Source organism: Littorina saxatilis, linkage group LG9 (genome assembly GCF_037325665.1).
Source record: "Littorina saxatilis isolate snail1 linkage group LG9, US_GU_Lsax_2.0, whole genome shotgun sequence".
NCBI lineage: Eukaryota > Metazoa > Mollusca > Gastropoda > Littorinimorpha > Littorinidae > Littorina > Littorina saxatilis.
Window position 1 is genome coordinate 61,509,936 of NC_090253.1, and position 20,362 is coordinate 61,530,297.

At 44.2% G+C, this 20,362-nt stretch overlaps 1 protein-coding gene across 2 annotated transcripts; it reads left to right on the forward strand.

Annotated features, from left to right (window-relative positions):
• The first annotated feature begins 3,323 nt into the window (after positions 1-3,323).
• Positions 3,324-19,229, forward strand: LOC138976706 (uncharacterized). Of its 2 annotated transcripts, XM_070349576.1 has the most exons (9): positions 3,324-3,525; positions 4,186-4,265; positions 5,624-5,746; positions 7,471-7,828; positions 9,630-9,730; positions 9,761-9,781; positions 15,354-15,461; positions 16,176-16,344; positions 17,432-19,229. In XM_070349576.1, the coding sequence occupies exons 1-9, from the start codon at positions 3,369-3,371 to the stop codon at positions 18,052-18,054; spliced, it is 1,740 nt and encodes a 579-aa protein (XP_070205677.1). In that variant the 5' UTR covers positions 3,324-3,368; the 3' UTR covers positions 18,055-19,229. The 2 variants fall into 2 exon arrangements, with proteins under 2 accessions (XP_070205677.1, XP_070205676.1); XM_070349575.1 differs by having other exon boundaries at positions 9,630-9,781.
• Positions 19,230-20,362: the final 1,133 nt, after the last annotated feature.

The following is a 20,362-nucleotide window of genomic DNA, read 5'->3' on the forward strand; positions in this document are numbered from 1 at the left end:
ACCGTTCCTTGGTCGGTACGGGAACGGGACCTAGAACGGTTGTACGGCTTACTTACGCTGTGAATGATTACGAAGCCTGGTTTCAGCACAATATTGCAGTACGAACAGTTTTCTTGTGTGAATTAAAGCCAGCGTCATCATTGCATTGTTCACGGGGACAAAAAAGAGGTTCTTGAAGAAAAATTTAGCATTTTGAAAATATTAATGTTGAAAATACTTGGTTGCCCGGTTAATACTTGCTAAACATAGGCCTATCAGCGGGGTATAATCCGATTATTATTTTGTGGTGAAGCTGATTCAGTCAAAAGAATGTTTGCGACCGAGCGTCAGGAAGTTTATTATATGAAGTCTTATATCGCGCGCGTATCTCCAGACTCGGACTCAAGGAGCAGGGATTTATTGATGCCGTGTGAGATGGAATTTTTTTACACAATACATCACGCATTCACATCGACCAGCAGATCGCAGCCATTTCGGCGCATATCCTACTTTTCACGGCCTATTATTCCAAGTCACACGGGTATTTTGGTGGACATTTTTTTTTATCTATGCCTATACAATTTTGCCTTTTGTCAATCGTGGGATCTTTAACGTGCACACCCCAATGTAGTGTACACGAAGGGACCTCGGTTTTTCGTCTCATCCGAAAGACTAGCACTTGAACCCACCACCTAGGCGGTTAGGAAAGGGGGGAGAAAATTGCTAACGCCCTGACCCAGGGTCGAACTCGCAACCTCTCACTTCCGAGCGCAAGTGCGTTACCACTCGACCACCCAGTCCATGAAGTGGTAATCAACTGTTATACGTTATGATTAAAATGCGCTTAGCAGTAAAGACAATCTTTTCTAATGCAAATTAGATTCGGTTTCTTCTACCGAGACCAGTCCGTGCGGTCTTAGTCGAATGGTTTTGGTCAGCCAAGGACTTAATAACTTGTTTCTGTGAAAACAAGGCAGTTTGTTCAGTGTTATTCCTTTAGGCCGAACTGCATCGGTCTCGCATGGCGACATCGGCTCAAGGAGCGTTAACAAAACACCAACCAAACACCAACCAAACACCAACCAAACACCAACCAAACACCAACCAAACACCAACCAAACACCAACCAAACACCAACCAAACCAAACCTTCTGGCAGACAGATTGACTGAATGTTTTTAAATCGCTGACTTAATTGCGGTGTTTATCTATCTGCATGGTATTCTCCATAAGTGGCTGTGTTGCTTCGTTATTTTGCTGGAATGCGTGTGTATTTGATGTTATGTTAAATAGTATGGTCTTAATGTGTAAAGCGCGGAGAGCATAGGTTACTGTGGTTCGCGCCCTATAAGCTGTCATCATTATCCAAGCGAAGCGAGCGAAGCTAGGTTGGTCCCACACTAGAGTTGATTTCAACCAAATGATGTGTGTGTGTGTGTGTGTGTCTTAGAACCCCTAAAACTTTCACAGTTTTAACTCGACTACAACAAAAATTGGCACAGGCAATGTTATTGATCCCAGGAAGGTTTTAAGACATAAATCGTTTTGATCCGACATCGACAACGGCATTTACAAGCGCTTCCAATTTCTAAGTCATAACAAAGAAGGAGGTCAAACCCAGGTCAAGAAGCTCGAAGACAATCAAAACTCATGACGTCAAACTCATGACATCATTCTCTTCAACACAAGGAGCTGAATTCAAAATGTTATGACATCTTCCATGACGTCAAACTTGAGGATTCCATTTCCAAGCTAAAGTCTTTGTGTACATCAAATCTGGTAGCACGAGATGTTGTAAGAGACACCGTGAATTACTTGCAATCCTGGTGAGTTGGTTGATATGATGGACGACGACAACGACAACAACAACAACAACAACAACAACACCTCCACCAACAACAACAAAAAAACACCCCCACCACCACCACCACCACTAACAACAACAACAACAACAACTACAACGACACCACCACCACAACCACCACAACCACCACAACCACCAACAACGAGATGTTGTAAGAGACACCGTGAATTACTTGCAATCCTGGTGAGTTGGTTGATATGATGGACGACGACAACAACAACAACAACAACAACAACAACAACACCTCCACCACCACCAACAAAAAAACAAAAAAACAACAACACCACCACCACCACCACTAACAACAACAACAACAACAACAACTACAACGACACCACCACCACAACCACCAACAACAAAAATCCATTAAAAACCGTTATTTTCCATTTCTCAACCGATTTTTATGAACATTTGTGAAAAGGTCCGTTGTCCCTTACTGAAGATATCGAGATGTTGGACGAGACTTCGTTATTTACTTGTAATCAGGTAATCTAGGTGTACATCAAATCTCGTAGCACCGTTATTTTCCATTTCTCAACCGATTTTTATGAACATTTGTGAAAAGGTCCGTTGTCCCTTACTGAAGATATCGAGATGTTGGACGAGACTTCGTTATTTACTTGTAATCAGGTAATCTAGGTGTACATCAAATCTCGTAGCACGAGATGTTGGACGAGACTTCGTCATTTGCTTGTAATCAGGTAATCTTGGTGTACATGAAATCTGGTAGCACCAGATGTTGGACGAGACTTCGTTATTTACTTGTAATCAGGTAATCTAGGTGTACATCATATCTCGTAGCACGAGATGTTGGACGAGACTTCGTCATTTGCTTGTAATCGCTCTCTCTCTCTCTCTCTCTCTCTCTCTCTCTCTCTCTCTCTCTCTCTCTCTCTCTCTCTCTCTCTCTCTCTCTCTCTCTCTCTCTCTCTCTCTGCCAAACATATATGCATTTACCATCCAAAGCACTGCATTTTCCGAGGAAAGATATCATCATAAACAGAGAGAGAGAGAGAGAGAGAGAGAGAGAGAGAGAGAGAGAGAGAGAGAGAGAGAGAGAGAGAGAGAGAGAGAGAGAGAGAGAGAGATAGAGTAAACAAGTATGAAACAATAACAACAAAACAACAAGAACATTACACACAAAAAAGGACAGTATTGTCATCAAAACAACAACAACAACAAACACAACAGCCACAACAACAACCACAACAACTGACAAGATTTCTAGGTGTGGAACCTCTCTCTCTCTCTCTCTCTCTCTCTCTCTCTCTCTCTCTCTCTCTCTCTCTCTCTCAATGATGGCTCCTTCGCTTGGGGTATGCAGTGCCAGGCACTGCACTTCTACTTAATTATTATTAGCAATAATATGTTGATATCGCTTTACACGACTTGTTTTAGGGTTGTATGCGCCCAAGGCCACAGCGTCACTAAAGGAATGCCCAGGTTTAGAATAATATATGTCAATATCGCTTTACACGACTTGTTTCAGGGTTCCATGCGCCCATGGTCAAGGTGCCGCCAAAGGGATGCCCCGGTTCCGACTCTTCGGCTGTCTCAGCCGGAGGATATGTTACCTTGTTTACTTCCGGCGACTCTTGATGCATGCACGACGGCCATATTTCCTGCTGGTTGTCGGCATGGCCTTCTTGCTCGTCATCATAGCCTCCCTTCAACCAGGGACAGGTAAGCGTGTGGGTGTGGAGGTATGTGGGTGTGGAGGTATGTGGGTGTGGAGCTAGGTGGGTGTGGAGCTAGGTGGGTGCCAGTCTCTTGAGATGCTGCATCTCGTTTCGATCATCTCTACAACTGTATTGCTCATGAGAAATAATTTATTTTTAATGTCAAGAAACTCGATAAGATGTGGCAGATACAATTTAGACTTTAAATCACTCTACTATAGTAAACCGTTTCGGGCAATTCGCGCGCAACTGACGTGGCATTCGCGCAAAACAACAACAACAACAACAACAACAACAACAACAACAACAACAACAACAACAACATAAAAACAAAAACAACAACATATAACAAAGAAAGTCAACTGGAAGATGTAATATACAGAATACCGAAAACTGTGCTAACAATCCCACAAACATAACTTCCTACCTGCCCAAGACGAAAAAAAACTAAATTTCACAAACTGCAGGGAATCACAATAGACTTTGGAAAAACGTTACTGACGTGGCAAAAATTGATGATGATGATGATGATGATGATGATGATGATGATGATGATGATGATGATGATGATGATGACGATGACGATGATGACGATGACGATGAGGATGATGATGATGATGATGATGATGATGATGACGATTATGCCATTGCTTGAATAACGCAGGAGTGGAAAAGGTGCTAGCCAATGGATGGGGAAACGATCTGACGGCTTTCAACAGAGTATGGCTAGACAGCAATACCTCAGTATGTACATATTTGTGTAAATGTGTGTGTGTGTGTGTGTGTGTGTGTGTGTGTGTGTGTGTGTGTGTGTGTGTGTGTGTGTGTGTGTGTGTGTGTGTGTGTGTGTGTGTGTGTGTGTGTGTGTGCGCGAAGGGTAAATAATATACACACAGCCACAGACAGAGAGAGAGAGAGAGAGAGAGAGAGAGAGAGAGAGAGAGAGAGAGAGAGAGAGAGAGAGAGAGTTAAGTTTTAAGTCAATGAAAAAGAAGTACAAGTTACCCTGGTCTACTACATGAGAACGACATTGCCTTTGACCTCTGAATAACAAACAAGAACCTTTTAACAAGAACGACATTGCCTTTGACCTCTGAATAACAAACAAGAACCTTTTCACAAGAACGACATTGCCTTTGACCTCTGAATAACAAACAAGAACCTTTTCACAAGAACGACATTGCCTTTGACCTCTGAATAACAAACACTGAAGAACCTTTTCACAAGAACGACATTGCCTTTGACCTCTGAAAAACAAACAAGAACATTTTCACAAGAACGACATTGCCTTTGACCTCTGAATAACAAACAAGAACATTTTCACAAGAACGACATTTCCTTTGACCTCTGAATAACAAACAAGAACCTTTTCACAAGAACGACATTGCCTTTGACCTCTGAATAACAAACAAGAATCTTTTCACAAGAACGACATTTCCTTTGACCTCTGAATAACAAACAAGAACCTTTTCACAAGAACGAAATTTTTTTGACCTCTGAATAACAAACAAGAACCTTATCCCAAGAACGACATTGCCTTTGACCTCTGAATAACAAACAAGAACCTTTTCCCAAGAACGACATTGCCTTTGACCTCTAGATAACTTTAGATATGTCTTTCATTCCAGGTATCATATCAAAAATAAGCTTTTTTACATCAAATTCAAACATCTTTAATCTGCGAATCCAATTTATCTTTACTGATGCCACAAAAGTGTAAATGTCAATCATATTCAGACCACCATTGCAATAGGTTCTGCAAACGACATTACGCCGAATCTTTGCAGGTTTACCATTCCACAGGAAGGAATAAAAGGCTGCATCATCATTTCTTGATGACTTCTAGTAAACGTAATCCCGTACTGTTTCGCATCCCCCCCGAGCCCCCCTTCCCCTCCACCAGTCCCCACCCCCGCACAGTTTTTCCTGAGGCACCTAGGTATCCGTTTAAGACCCTATTTTTCCCAATATTCTGTTCAAATTATCTGTAAATTTACCACCATTTAAGATAGCCTCTCTTTCAAGACTCAATCTTTAAAAAAAAAAAAAAAAAATGTTTTTAGGAGATCTAAAATTGTGAGTTTCATCGTACTGTCTTTCAGCGTGTTGATCGTGAATGGCTGCTGTCAAGGGAAGGAACTCTGACCACGTTGGTCACACTCAACAAAACTCGTATCACGGTTGTGAGCGAGATGGAGACCCGACTGAGAGACATGCAGAAGCGGGTGATTTATACATAACACCAGAAGCCATCATTCAGCAATGAAATTAAAAAGGACTGAGAAATAATGGAACATTAGAGAACACACGGACGCACACGCGTGCGCGCGCGCACACACACACACACACACACACACACACACACACACACACACACACACACGTCGGCGAGCTTAACTTGTCATATTTACTACTCAAGATGACCGCACCTATGATTTCCTTGGAAGCCAGATGTATTTGGAGAAAAAACACACAATAAAAACAAACAAACAAACAAACGGACACGCACAAAACACGCGTCTTTTTAGTCTGTTCCAAATCACGAATGGTAGTTCAAATAGGGGAAGGGAGGGCAAGTCGACCCCCTCGGGTATGTCGTCCCCCCTCGATTTTGAGAACATGACACTGCAGGGGTGATTATCATCGATTTCATAAGCCAGAGTTACCCAACCTGAATCAGTTGAAGAAAAAAAAAACGTCGAAATAAACGGGCCCAGCAAAGCGGTAAGTCTTTGTCAATTTTGATGGTTTCCACTCTAAAATTGTTGCACGAAAAAAACAACAGTCAGTGCATGGGAGCCGCTGATTCGTAAAATGCACCAGATCTGCAAAAAAGCTTTGGCTTTCATAACAACTAGTCGAAAGTTATAGATCTCAGGCTATCCCAGGAACAATGGTAAATAGCAATGTTCAGCGAGTACCATGATCGGGTAATTCGTCCCCCCCTTTGTCGTGTAACTCGACCCGGGTCACAATACCCGACTATGGGTCCATATCACTCTCTCGTCTGTGTAGACTCTTTAATCTCCAAGAAATAGTGTCAGATGAAGAACCCGTAAAAGTTCTTTGTATGTATTTGAAATAAAAGTGAACGTAGCCTTAAAAAAATAATATTCGAAGTTGTGTGTTGATTAATTAATTAAGAGAGAGAGAGAGAGAGAGAGAGAGAGAGAGAGAGAGAGAGAGACAGACAGAGAGAGACAGAGAGAGACAGGGGGGGGGGGGGGGTGCGCTTTCCCGTCATTGGAAGTGCGCGTATACTAGTAGGCCTATTAAACTATTTCACGTTCACGCAACCTGAAATGGGCGACACAAATCAATTACAAGTCCAATTTGTAAATATATTTTCCCATTTGCTTTGCTTTGAACCAGAGCAACTAATAAGTATAGATGTTTGAACATCTATCCCTTCAAATACTCACCCTCCCTGCATAGCCAAGACGTCGATCGACTTCTGACGTAGGCCGACTCATTATGACGTCATTCTCACTTCCGATTAACAAAACTGACACACAAAAGTTACTTCAGTCAATTTCATATGTCGAGGTGATGCTATTGGGTAATATGAACAACCTTTTCCACCTGGACGAATTACCCGCCCCCCATGGACGAGTTGCCCTCCATGGAGGGCAAGTCGTCCATGCTTCAGGATTTTTTTCTTTTATATTTTATTGAAAAACCGTGCCAGTTGGATCGTTCATATTCCACACAACGCTTACACGAAAGAGAACACACCAGTTTTTTTTAACAAAAACAATCTTTTTTTTTAAAAGACGAGAGGTATAAGCTGCATTTGTTAGAGGGGTCGACTTGCCCTCCCTTCCCCTACTGCTGAATTAAGCAAGCAACGTAAATTGAGTGGCTTATTATTGCATCAGAAAAACTTCCCTCGATTTATAACGCCAACGTTCAAGATTACCTTATTCTCCCATGTCGATCTCCACTGCAGATCAAGATCATGGGGTTTGGTATTGAGACCCCCCAAGGCAAGACTACCACCGAAAAGTACCAATACCGCGACCTGGCAGCCATGCAGGCCGAACGACAAGACCGGATCCGCCATGTTTGTGACGTCAAACAGCGGCAGGCCAAAACGAGGGAACGGAAACTGGGCGAAAGTTTGTACCACGAGGGTTGGTACGGGAACAAGTTTCATTACCATGTGATGGAGGTGTACAAACCACAGAATTTCTTTTTCTGCCCCGTGCTGAAGGTCGGCTCCACGTTTTTCCGTCGTCTGTTCTACGCTCTGAGCCACGGCATGAAGATCTCGTCGCCCTACGTCATTCCGATTCGCACTGCCCTCAGTGAGTTGCCCTTTATCTTTCTTTTCATGTTGTGACACGCCCACAAACTCACGAAGACATGCCCCCTGTGACACTCACGCCTACAAGCACACAAACACGCACACACACACACACACACACACACACACACATACATACACACAGGCGCACTAGCACACATACACACACACACACACACACACACACACACACACACACACACATACACACACATACATATATATATATACTAGATGAATACCCGCTTCGCCGGGGAGCCGGCTTCGCCGGGAAGAAGTAGAGCCGAATACCCGGCTTCGCCGGGGTGAGTGGCGCACCGTACGCGATTGACGCCACACGAAGGAAAACGTCTACAAAATAGTAATGGGAATATGGATTGAGCGTTGTGGACAGTGACCTTCTAAAAATAGTAACGGGAATATGGATTGACGCCACACGAAGGAAGGGAGATAAACGCAAAACCGTGCACTGGAGAAGATAAGGAAGAGTTACTGGGAATGGATCTGGGAAGATGAACAGAAAAACCAAAATCGGTTCAGCGCTGCGCGCTGAGAGCACGTGTTGAAAATTCTCATAAACCAGATTGTGTCCGGGATCTACCTGAATATGCCCACCAAATTTGAAGCAGATCCATCGAGAACTTTGGCCGTGCATCGCGAACACACAGACACACAGACACAAGTCGTATATATATATAAATACTAGATGAATACCCGCTTCGCCGGGTACGGCTTCGCCGGGAAGAAGTCGAGCCGAATACCCGGCAGCCGGGTGTACGCCGGCGCACCGCACGAAGGAAGGGAGATAAACGCCCAAAACACTGGAGAAGATAAGGAAGAGTAATACCCGGCTTCGCCGGAACAGTAACCTTCTAAAAATAGTATAACGGGAATATGGATTGAGCGTTGTCGACAGTGACCTTCTAAAAATAGAAACGGGAATATGGATTGACGCCACACGAAGGAAGGGAGATAAACGCAAAACACTGGAGAAGATAAGGAAGAGTTAGTGGGAATGGATCTGGGAAGATGAACAGAAAAGCCAAAATCGGTTCAGCGCTGCGCGCTGAGAGCACGTGTTGAAATATCTCATCGACCAGGTTGTGTCCGGGGTGTACCTGAATATGGCCACCAAATTTGAAACAGATCCATCGAGAACCTTGGCCGTGCATCGCGAACACACAGACACACACACACACACACAGACACAAGTCGTATGTATATATATATATATAGATAGATATATAGGCCCTACATACACAGCAGGGCTAGATTTAGGGGGGCTGGTCACTACGGAACGCCCCCACACACACACACACAAACATACACATTAAGGGTATTCAGCTGGTATTTCCTTGTTTTCACTACCTATTGTATTCATGTTTTTATTACTTAGTTAGTGGAAGAATCTTTTGTTATGTATGTTTGATGGTGTATGCTTTTAATTAAGCGTTGCTGACTATGAATGTAGATGTAAATGCTTGTATAACTGTGTTTTTATTTTAAATGTGTCAAGCGCAAAGAGCATAATATTGTAAACTTATGATGTTGCGCTATATAAATGCTCATTTATTATTATTATTATTATTATTATTATTATTATTATTATACATATAAACACACTCACAAGCACACACACACACATACACTCACACACACACACTAACACTAACACACAGTAACACACACACACACACACACACTAAAACACACACAGTAACACACACACACAAGTAACTAACTCATCAACGAAATAACACCGTGCATGTCTCACGTGTTCCGACCCCCTTTCCCCTGCACAGTGATTCGCCCAGAGAACCTGGACGACGTGTACACAGATCGCCACGTCCCTGTTCGGCCAGTGCGACCAGTTCGTCCACCAGGCGGTCATCCAGCTCCCGTGGTCAGGGGCAGACATAAACCCCCCGGACAGGCCCTTAGGCAAAGGCGGCAGGTTCGTTCGTTCGTTCGTTGTTTCTCATAGCTTAAAATAGCGCTCTGTCTCATTTTTGGATCACGTAAGTGTAGACTATGCGATGCTAACTTTTGTCTGTCTGTGCGTGCGTGTGTGATAGAAACTTTAACATTTGACTGAACACCGAAATACTACATTTTACCGGGTTATTATCCAAGCAACAGCTTCAAAGTATTGAAGCAATGATCAACATTTCGTCGGCACGTATGTAGTTAAAGTGTGTATCCAAAGAAAACGGTGGGGGGGTTTGGGGGGGGGGGGGTAAAAACAGGTGACTGGTTTGTGTTGTGTGTGGTATGTAGACCGGGTCAGGGGTCAAGGTTAGGTCAGATCGCGTGAAGGATTGTGGTATAGATTCACTTTTCAGTTCTAACCGAGCTGTATTCGCCGATTCGGGGAAGACGATTTCACATTGTTCGGTTTCGTAGCGGCTCCAGAAAAATAGATAAAGAAGATACCAAAGGTGTCTGCGCGAGGAAGCGCTGTCGAAAGCGCAGTGTCGATCTGGCAGTCGTGTCCCCGTAAGTAGGCTACAGACAGACAGATCTAGATCTAGCGTCTCCCACTCTTGCACCGTGTCACCTATGCTCACTGTGTGTGTGTATGTGTGACGGAGTGATTGAGTTTGTGTTACTGTTTGTCGATTTCTTACGGGCGGTGCAACTGAATTTCACGCACTTTTGAATTTTACCCTGTGAATTTCTCGCATTTCTTAACACATGAATTTCACGCAGGTTTCCAGTAAAAATCTCTCCTTACTTGTCATTTGAATTTCACGCACACGCATGCACACGCATCCCCCCCCCCCCCCCCCCGCATCGGTGTGTTTGTGAGTGAGTCCCGTGTATAGACGCGTGAATACAAATCACAATTCAGCAAGACACGAATACCAACAACCAACATGGGAAATCCGTGGGAGTTTATACGTCACGACGGTTCGCTCACAACTCACAAATCACAATTCAGTTCAACTACACGGCTTATTTCGCCATGGCACAGCAAGAGACGAACAGGTGAATTGAGACTCATCATCGGTCACGAGCAACTCTATCTCATGTACACACACCCCAACGCATACACTTCATGCGTGATTTTCAAAAGCTCACATGCGTGACTTTCAAAAGCTCACATGCGTGAAATTCAAACCACCAAATGCGGGAAAATCAAATACGGGAAGACGAAAACATTTTTCAAATGCGTGAAATTCAAATGCAGCCCTTACGGGAGCCTTGAAGGCTTCGCCTCTTGTTACATTTAAGTTTTGACTACATTTTTTAACATAGAGGGGGAATCGAGACGAGGGTCGTGGTGTATGTGTGTGTGTGTGTGTGTGTGTGTGTGTGTGTGTGTGTCTGTCTGTGTGTCTGTCTGTGCGTGTGTGTGTGTGTAGAGCGATTCAGACTAAACTACTGGACCGATCTTTATGAAATTTGACATGAGAGTTCCTGGGAATGATATCCCCGGATATGTTTTTCATTTTTTCGATAAATACCTTTGATGACGTCATATCCGGCTTTTTGTAAAAGTTGAGGCGGCACTGTCACACCCTCATTTTTCAATCAAATTGATTGAAATTTTGGCAAAGCAATCGTCGACGAAGGCCGGACTTTGGTATTGCATTTCAGCTTGGTGGCAAAAAACTAATAAATGAGTTTGGTCATTAAAAATCGGAAACTTGTAATTAAAATTATTTTTTTATTAAACGATCCAAAAATAATTTCATCTTATTCTTCGTCATTTTCTGATTCCAAAAACATATACATATGTTATATTTGGATTACAAACAAGCTCTGAAAATTAAAAATATGAAAATTATGATTAAAATTAATTTTGCGAAATCGATTTAAAAACACTTTCATCTTATTCTTTGTCCGTTCCTAATTCCAAAAACATATAGATATGATATGTTTGGATTAAAAACAAACTCAGTAAGCTAAAAAGAATAGAGATACAGAAAAGCGTTTTATCCTCCTCAGCGCGACCACTACCGCACTATTCTGGCTTGTCGATTTCACTGCCTTTGCCCCGAGCGGTGGACTGACGAAACTACGAGTATGCGGTCTTGGTGAAAAGAGCAGTGCGTTCAATTTCATTCTGTGAGTTCGACAGCTTGACTAAATGTTGTTATTTCGCCTAACGCGACTTGTTTTCAGATTATCATCACATTATTAGTTAGCATGGTTCCGATTTTCTCCCCCCAAAAAACGTTTTATCAAAGCGGTGTATGAATCCTACCGACTTGAATAAATTGCCATAAATCCATTACAGCTCTGTTACTTCCAAAAAGTGTATTTTATGTCTTTTAAAAGTCCACGAAAAAGTCTATGCATTTTTTTTTAAAGTGACCTAATAATGTATATCTTTTTTACATTTAGTCAAGTTTTGACTAAATGTTTTAACATGGAAGGGGGAATCGAGACGAGGGTCGTGGTGTATGTGTGTGTGTGTGTGTGTGTGTGTGTATGTGTGTGTGTGTGTGTGTGTGTGTGTGTGTGTGTGTGTGTGTGTGTGTGTGTGTGTCTGTCTGTCTGTGCGTGTGTGTATGTAGAGCGATTCAGACCAAACTACTGGACTGATCTTTATGAAATTTGACATGAGAGTTCCTGGGAATGATATCCCCGGACGTTTTTTCCTTTTTTTTAATAAATACTTTTGATGACGTCATATCCGGCTTTTTGTAAAAGTTGAGGCGGCACTATCACACCCTCATTTTTCAATCAAATTGATTGAAATTTTTGTAAAGCAATCTTCGACGAAGGCTGGATTTCGGTATTGCATTTCAGCTTGGTGGCTTAAAAATAAATTAATGACTTTGGTCATTAAAAATCTGAAAATTGTAATTAAAATAATTTTTTTATAAAACGACCCAAAATTACTTTTATTTTATTCTTCATGATGTTCTGATTCCAAAAACATATAAATATGTTATATTCGGATTAAAAACAAGCTCTGAAAATTAAAAATATAAAAATTATGATTAAAATTAAATTTCCGAAATCGTTTTAAAAACTATTTCATCTTATTCCTTGTCGGTTCCTGATTCCAAAAACATATACATATGATATGTTTGGATTAAACAAAAAGGAGACCACTCACAGATGAGGGGGTGACTGGAAGCTTTATTCATGCTTCAATAAAATACTATAATAAGATAATGCAATGCGTTTGGAGACCTTGGTGCTGGAGAAGACGCCCTGCAGGACTTGCGTGAGGTCCTTCACCTTGGCGTCGGGCAGCTCCATGGTCATAGCGACGGTGTCCAGCGTGATGCCCAGGAAGGTTAGACGCTGGGTAGGGCCCTCCACCTTGGAGTAGTTGATGGCGAAGCCAAGCTGCCTCACTAAACGCATGAGGGCGTTCAGCGCGGCTTGACACAGCTCGGAGGTCTCAGCAGTCAGCAGGAAATCGTCCATGTAGGCGACCACACCCTTGTGGCCTTGAGCATGCATCATGTGGCGGATGGCTTGCGAAAGTTCGTGGAATACCTCGGGGGATCGCCGCGCGCCGAAGGGCAGACGAGTGTCTACCATAAAAGTCTCTGATGGCGATCCCTCGAAGTTCCAGGCTACGCCTGTAGCCGGATAGTTGGAGGGGTGAATGCGCACTGACCTGTATGCGCTGGCCAGGTCGAGTTTAGCGAGATAGCAGCCTGGTGTGATGAGATCTACGGCATCTTGAAGCTTCTGGAACTGGAACGGCGAGCTGTGTGCGAAGTCATTTAAGGCGCTGCCGACGGGGCGACTGCAGTCGTGGATGATGCGCACTTTATCACCGTCTTTCTTGGGGATAGCGCCGAGAGCCGACACGATGGTGGGTTTGCTGTCACACTGCTTATAATGTCCGTGCTCAAGCTCCACCTTAATCTGCTTCTCCACCTTATAACGGGTGGCGCTCTCTGTCGCTGACTTAGTTTTTCTGGTACACGCTGTCGGTGATGTCAACGTCGACGATGCTGAAGCCTTCTTTGACGCCTTCCAGGATGTAGTCTCTTTTGGGGTAGTCCGCGGGCAGCAGACGGTGCCAGGCTTCGTACACGAGGCCCGCTTCACGCACTGGCTGGCTCAGTGGCGCGGGGGAGCGTTTTTTGCAGACCCGAATTGCCCGCCGGAAGCTGTTGGGGGGTTGGTTTGGGGTGACTGGTCGCTGGGTGCGTTGGAGAGTTGGTTGTGGCGATATTTGCAGGCCTTGCCAAAGGAACACGAACCGCGTGCCTTAAACTGTTTGCACTCGGGTACGGCCTGCCGCTGCGAACCTGTTGGGGTGCTGCGTTGTGCTCTGGGCTCCATCTTCGCCTCCATGTAGGGCGGGTACGTGCCCCACGGGAAGCTGTGCTCCGCCTGCAGCTCACGATACTGGTAGTCGAAGTCAAGGACCGACTCCCAGCTGTAACGTTCGGCATACTCCATGACGTTGACGGTGTGGGCCAGGTAGAATTCGACGTCTTGGCGCGGCAAGGCCCCCGTCTGCAAAAAGTTGTTCATTAGTCTACAGTTCGCTGCCACCCACTCCTCCATACGAATGCCGGAGTAGGGGTGCTGATCGTCCGTGCGGACAACCAGTCGCTGCTCTGTGTCAACTATCAGTTCTTTCTTCTGCGCTTGTCTTCTCTTCTTTGTTTTCTCAGTGAGAAAGTCAGTGATGTGAGCAGTTTTCTTCTTATACGCTTTGATTGTGAGTGTCAGACGGGGGTCGAAACAGGCAAAACGATCGGCGTGCGGGGTGGACACTGTTTGTGGTTGATTTTGCTGTGGGTCGCGTAAAAAAAGTTCGTCAAAACGCTTACCAGCGTCCGTCAGTGCCGTTCCGTTTCTGATGTCTGCCATCGTAATCTGGGGGATGGAACTGGATGCACCCCCCTCGCCGGCTGTAAGAACTTGCTGAAGGTCATCGATGCCGGCTTGACGCGTGTCTTTTTGAAAAGTTCCAATCGCCGTGCGGAGAGCCTTGCGTTGACCAAGCGTGACACCCAGCGTGGCCATGTCTTCTTCTGTCAGCGTGGAGAGGAGATATTCAGACACAATGTCTTCCTTTTGCAACGCCTGCAAAGTCTTTTTTGTTAGACTGTTCGAATTACACCACTCTTCGAAGTAGAATTCCTCTCCCATCTTGGCAAATCGGCTTGTTTCTTGACAGCAGCAAAAATGTTTGTGTGCGCACTCGCGTGAGTTTGGCAGCGAACTGACGCAGTGGACACAGGCCTGAGTACACAGCGACACGCGCACGTGAACTTGCTGATTCACTCAGCGTAGCGACAGCCGTGGGAGCTAAAGGCCTAAATACAGGCGACGTTAAACCCTAGTAGTTTAAAATACATTTCTGCGAAATTCCTAATTAAAAACACGCTCAGAAAGTTAAAACGAACAGAGGTAGAGTAAAGCGTGCTATGAAGCACAGCGCAACCGCTACCGCGCCAAACAGGCTCGTCACTTTCACTGCCTTTTGCACTGGCGGCGGACTACGTTCAGTTTCATTCTGTGAGTTCCACAACTTGACTAAATGTAGTAATTTCGCCTTACGCGACTTGGTAATGGCTGTTCCATTCTTACAACAGAGATCTCTCCTGGCATCCGACGTCAGGGGACTTACCAGTGAACGACCTCAGATCAATGTTGCTCTGGCAGAGAAACGCGTCGCCGATTTTCTTCAAAAAGCCGCAAAGGTTGGTGGATTCCTTGCTTTCAGGGCAGACTGGTGTTATGATTCAATGAACGGCCAAACAGATCGGCTAACACCCCCCCCCCCCCTCCCCCACCCCCCTCACCCCTTGCCCGATTTAAGACTCGATCGACCCTGTTTTGTGCCTCAAAATATATGTACTTTTTTTTTACCGCTCAATTTTAAGGCTGTTCTTACATAATAAATAAAAAATCCGTTTTATTGCCAATGTACATTGCTGTGGTAGGGTGCAGAATACACGATGGGAAATTATTTAGTCGGGTTTGTATGCGTTGTGGAAGAAAAAATTCAAAAAACAAAGAGACTGCCAACGTTCCAAAACTTCAGAATCCAAAAACAAGAAAGGTAGGTTGTTGGAACGTTTGTTATTGACAAAACAATACATTCAGATATTTCGACCCAACGGTCTTTTAAGTGAACAGACAAACAAATATTCACACAAAACTTATCAAACTTATTAAACGTTGTGGAAGAGTGAATACGCTTGCTTTAGTTGAGTCAAGCTTTCAACGTGACATTCTAGGCAAGTCACTAGCGAGGGGTGTATCTCATTGAAACACGTGGATAAGGAGAATAATTGTGTGGAAGACTTACCTCAATAAAAGCAATAGAATTCACTCTTTCAAAACATTAGATTTATTTCCGGTGTCTATTCCATTCAATCATTGTTACACATCGCTGTGTTGTACGCTGTCAGGTGATGTTCACGCGAGAGCCCTACTCCAAGCTGTTGTCTGGCTACGTGGACAAGCTCTTCGCCCCCAACCCCTACTTCTGGAAGACCGTGGGCCGCTTCATCATCAAGGAGTTTCGTCACAACCCCACCTCCGTCAGTCTCACATGTGGACATGACGTCACTTTCCCAGGTCAGTGCCGTGTGAAGTAGTTAAGGCGATGACGTCCCATCTCGCCCCTCCCACCTCGACACCCCCCCCCCCCCCAATTATCATCTCTGTCGTTCTGCAAAATAATTTTTGTTTTAAATTGATCGGGGGCCCGGTAGCTCAGTTGGTAGAGCACTGGACTTGTGATCAGAAGGTCGCAGGTTCGAATTCGGGCCGGGACGGACACGGGTCAACTTTATGTGCAGACCCAGAGACGGAAGCCATGTCCCACCCCCGTGTCATCATAATGGCACGTAAAAGACCTTGGTCATTCTGCCATAAGTGCAGGTGGCTGAATACACCTAAACACGCAGACACCTGGGTAGCGCGACTCCGTTGCTGCTTGCTTTCCACTGGGAGGAAGCGACCCGAATTTCCCAGCGATGGGACAATAAAGTAATGAAAATGAAAAAAATGAAAAATAAAAAAGTTGGCAAATAACAAAAAGAATAAAGTCCAAGCGCCTGCACAGCATGAATCCAGACTGTAGATTATTGTGTCTATACTGCTGTGTGTGGGAGGCGGTTGATCGTTTAGGTCACGTGCAGATGTTCAACAAATGTTGCCCCGTTCTGAGGGTAAGTGGTTTGTGGTTTTATTTTGTGCTGCAGGGTAATAAAAACGGATCGAGTAAACGAATACCTGCGTAAACATACAGACCGACGATGCGGAAATATTCTGGGGGTTGGTACAAGCACCGTCCACATAGTATTCCACCGTCTATAATCTCGTTTCGTTTAACTTGTGCACCACCCCCCCCCCCCCCCATACACACACACACACACTAAACACACACACACACACACACGCTGTTTTCTTTTTCTTCTGTTCTGTTTTGCTTCTAAGTGTTAATCCTTTTTCCCCAAAACAATTTACAAAATATATGTCTGCATCACGCAGTGCATACGTCAACTTTAGTTTTCTCTCCATTGTTTGAATAGAAAAGGAATGATATTGAATGCATCTATGTTTTAGTTGATCTAGGTTTTTGTTTGTTTGTGTGCTTTTGTTTTCGTTTTTTCTTTTGTTTATTTTGTTTCTACTTCAACTGTTCTTGTTTTTTCTCTAGAATTCATCAAGTACGTGATACGCAATGAACGCAGCAACGACCTGCACAGAGATACTCACTTCGTGCCCAGCTACGACCAGTGCAAACCTTGCGACTACCACTATGACGTCATAGGCAAGATGGAAACCTTCTCCAAAGACGCCAGTCTCGTTGTGGCGCAGCTGGGCTTCAACATCAGCCAATCGACACTCAAGGAATGGTCACGTGAGAGCGAGTTCGACGCCATCGAAGACTCCATTACGTCACCGTACCGATGGCGGAAAGATGTGACCAAATGCATGACTTGGGAGCTGGCCAACAAAAGAATTTGGAGAAAGCTGCAAATTCGAGGCATTCTCGATAGAAACGAACCATTGCCGATCAATTACAAGCAGTCTTCTTCTAGTTCTGCTGAGTTTATTCAGCTGGTGAAAAGTTCTTGGGAGCGGTTTCGAACGAACGGTACGAAGCAGAGGCAAAAGGCTGAAGCTTTGTCGTCTGCGTATAGTCTCGTACCGAAAAGTAATCTTGAACTTCTTCGAGAATACTTTTTGTTGGACTTTGATTTGTTCGATTATGATTCCAGACCTGCCAAAATATTTGAGGCTAAAAATACTTGGGATGTGTTTAACATCACTCAGTGACTGAACTTGTGATATCTGTGCGTAAACGACATAAACATGTTTGCAATAACACAATGTTGATCAAACATGAATATAATACTTCAGATTGCTGATGCTAAGTCTATGCAAGTTGCATATAAAACGGGGTATCTTAAATGTTGCCGCACGATCTACTCATTGTAATGTATGCCCTGTGTGTATGTGTGTGTGTGCGTGTGTGTGTGATATTTGTGTGTGTGATATTTTGTGCGTGTGTGTATGTGTATGTGTGTGTGTGTGTGTGTGTGTGTGTGTGGCATGCACTAGTGCAAGTTGCTTGTATAAGCGTACTATGTGGGACGATATCTGTGAAACGAGACCAAATTCCTGCGAAGTTTCCTGAAGCTAATTGTTGTGGAATATAGGCACGTGTTTCCATCGACTGACAAGATTGCGAATAGACAAACTCCGGAGAAACATCCTGTCGGGTTTGTATGTGTTGTGACAGAGTGAATACCCTTGCTTTTAGGGAGACGAACAATCCACAGGCCAATCACTAGCGAAGGGTGTGTCTGAAACACGGGGGAAAAAGCACGTATAGATTATTTGTCTCCCTATACTTGAAACGCAAGAATACCCTCTCTTTGACAACCCATAGAAACCAGACAGAGCTATACCTGAATATTGTCTATTAGTTGTCGAAGCCCAGGCCCAGTTTGATAATAGGGGGCTCAGGGTGTATCTATTCCTTTTTTACATTTAGTCAAGTTTTGACTACATGTTTTAACACTCGAGACGAGGGTCGTGGTGTGTGTGTGTGTTAGTTATATGAAGTCTTATATCGCGCGCGTATCTCCAGACTCGGACTCAAGGCGCAGGGATCTATTTATGCCGTGTGAGATGGAATTTTTCACACAATACATCACGCATTCACATCGACCAGCAGATCGCAGCCATTTCGGCGCATATCCTACTTTTCACGGTGTTACACGACACTTGAGATTGCCACAAGTTCTCAAACGTCGTATAGTTGTGTTCTTTTATTCTACGTCGCCCGTCTTCGCAGCAGCAGAAAACAACTCGTCAAATTGAGTTCGAGGATTTATTCAGCATTCAATACATACAACTGCACATCGTAGCAGAACTCAAATAGAAGCTTTTTAACATTCAAATCGCGCTGGCATATATAGTAAATACTCAATCTCGAGAATATTCCAGACCGAACACGATACAACTACATTATACGAGCCGTGCATGGACTAAACTAGCGACATTCTCTCTGACGTACATCAAAAGCGCCGACACACTTAATCCGAACGAACGCCACGAACTCACGACTAAAACAGCATGGTAAACAACTTGTTTTGACAGGACTAGAAAGTTCACCTGCATTCTCGCCCAAGCATAAATATTGTGTTTACAAAATATAATATCGGTACTTTCCCACAAAGTACAAATAAGTCAACTACACGCAACACACAAAACTGAACCAAAGCTCAGCAACGGTAGCGTTTCCTAACATTACCCCCAACACAAGAAGAAATTTACCTAATTTCTTTCAATCATTGAAACGCTACCTGTACACATACTATGTATACATAACAGATTGAAATCCAGGTATGTACATTAGTCTGTTGGAGAATGAACACAGTTTTACTCACATACTCGGCTGAGAAAATCTGCTCCAACATTGTCTGAACCTTTGATCGATTCCACTCGCATATCAAAGTTCTGCAAGTACATCACCCACCTCATGATACGATTATTCACAAACTTCGCAGAGTTCAGGTAGGTGAGGGGTTTGTGATCAGTCTGAAGCACGAATTTCACCCCTTGGAGGTAGAGTTCAAATTTCTTGATTCCCCACACAATGGCTAAACACTCTTTCTCCATGGTCGAGTAGTTCTTCTCGGCTCCTGACAGCTTCTTGCTGGCATAGCTGACCGGAAACGGTTTACCTCCATGCTCTTGCATCAGCATGGCGCCGATCCCTTCGTCCGATACGTCTGTACGCAAGATGAACTCTTTGGCAGTATCAGGAAGGCGTAGCACCGGGTCTCGTGACATCAGGTCGCGCACGGTCTGGTATGCCTTCTCCTGAGCTGGTCCCCAGAGTATTCGGTTGGGGCATCCTTTTCGGGTCATGTCCGACAAAGGCGCCGTTATGGCGGCGAAGTTTGGAATGAACTCTCTGTAGTACCGCTGCCCTACACGCCACCAGGCGTGAAAGGCAGTAAGTAAGTAAGTCTCTGTAGTACCCAGCCAATCCAAGGAAGGATCGCACCTGCTTCTTGGTTTCAGGACGTGGCGCATTGAGGATCTTGGTGACGTTTTCCAACAAAAGCCCCTT

Coding starts and splice junctions, on each gene's coding strand:
- LOC138976706 (XM_070349575.1), top strand. CDS start 3,369: ATGCCCCGGTTCCGACTCTTCGGCTGTCTCAGCCGGAGGATATGTTAC. Junction 3,526..4,185: donor CTCCCTTCAACCAGGGACAG/GTAAGCGTGTGG, acceptor TGAATAACGCAG/GAGTGGAAAAGGTGCTAGCC. Junction 9,782..15,353: donor CCCTTAGGCAAAGGCGGCAG/GTTCGTTCGTTC, acceptor TTCTTACAACAG/AGATCTCTCCTGGCATCCGA.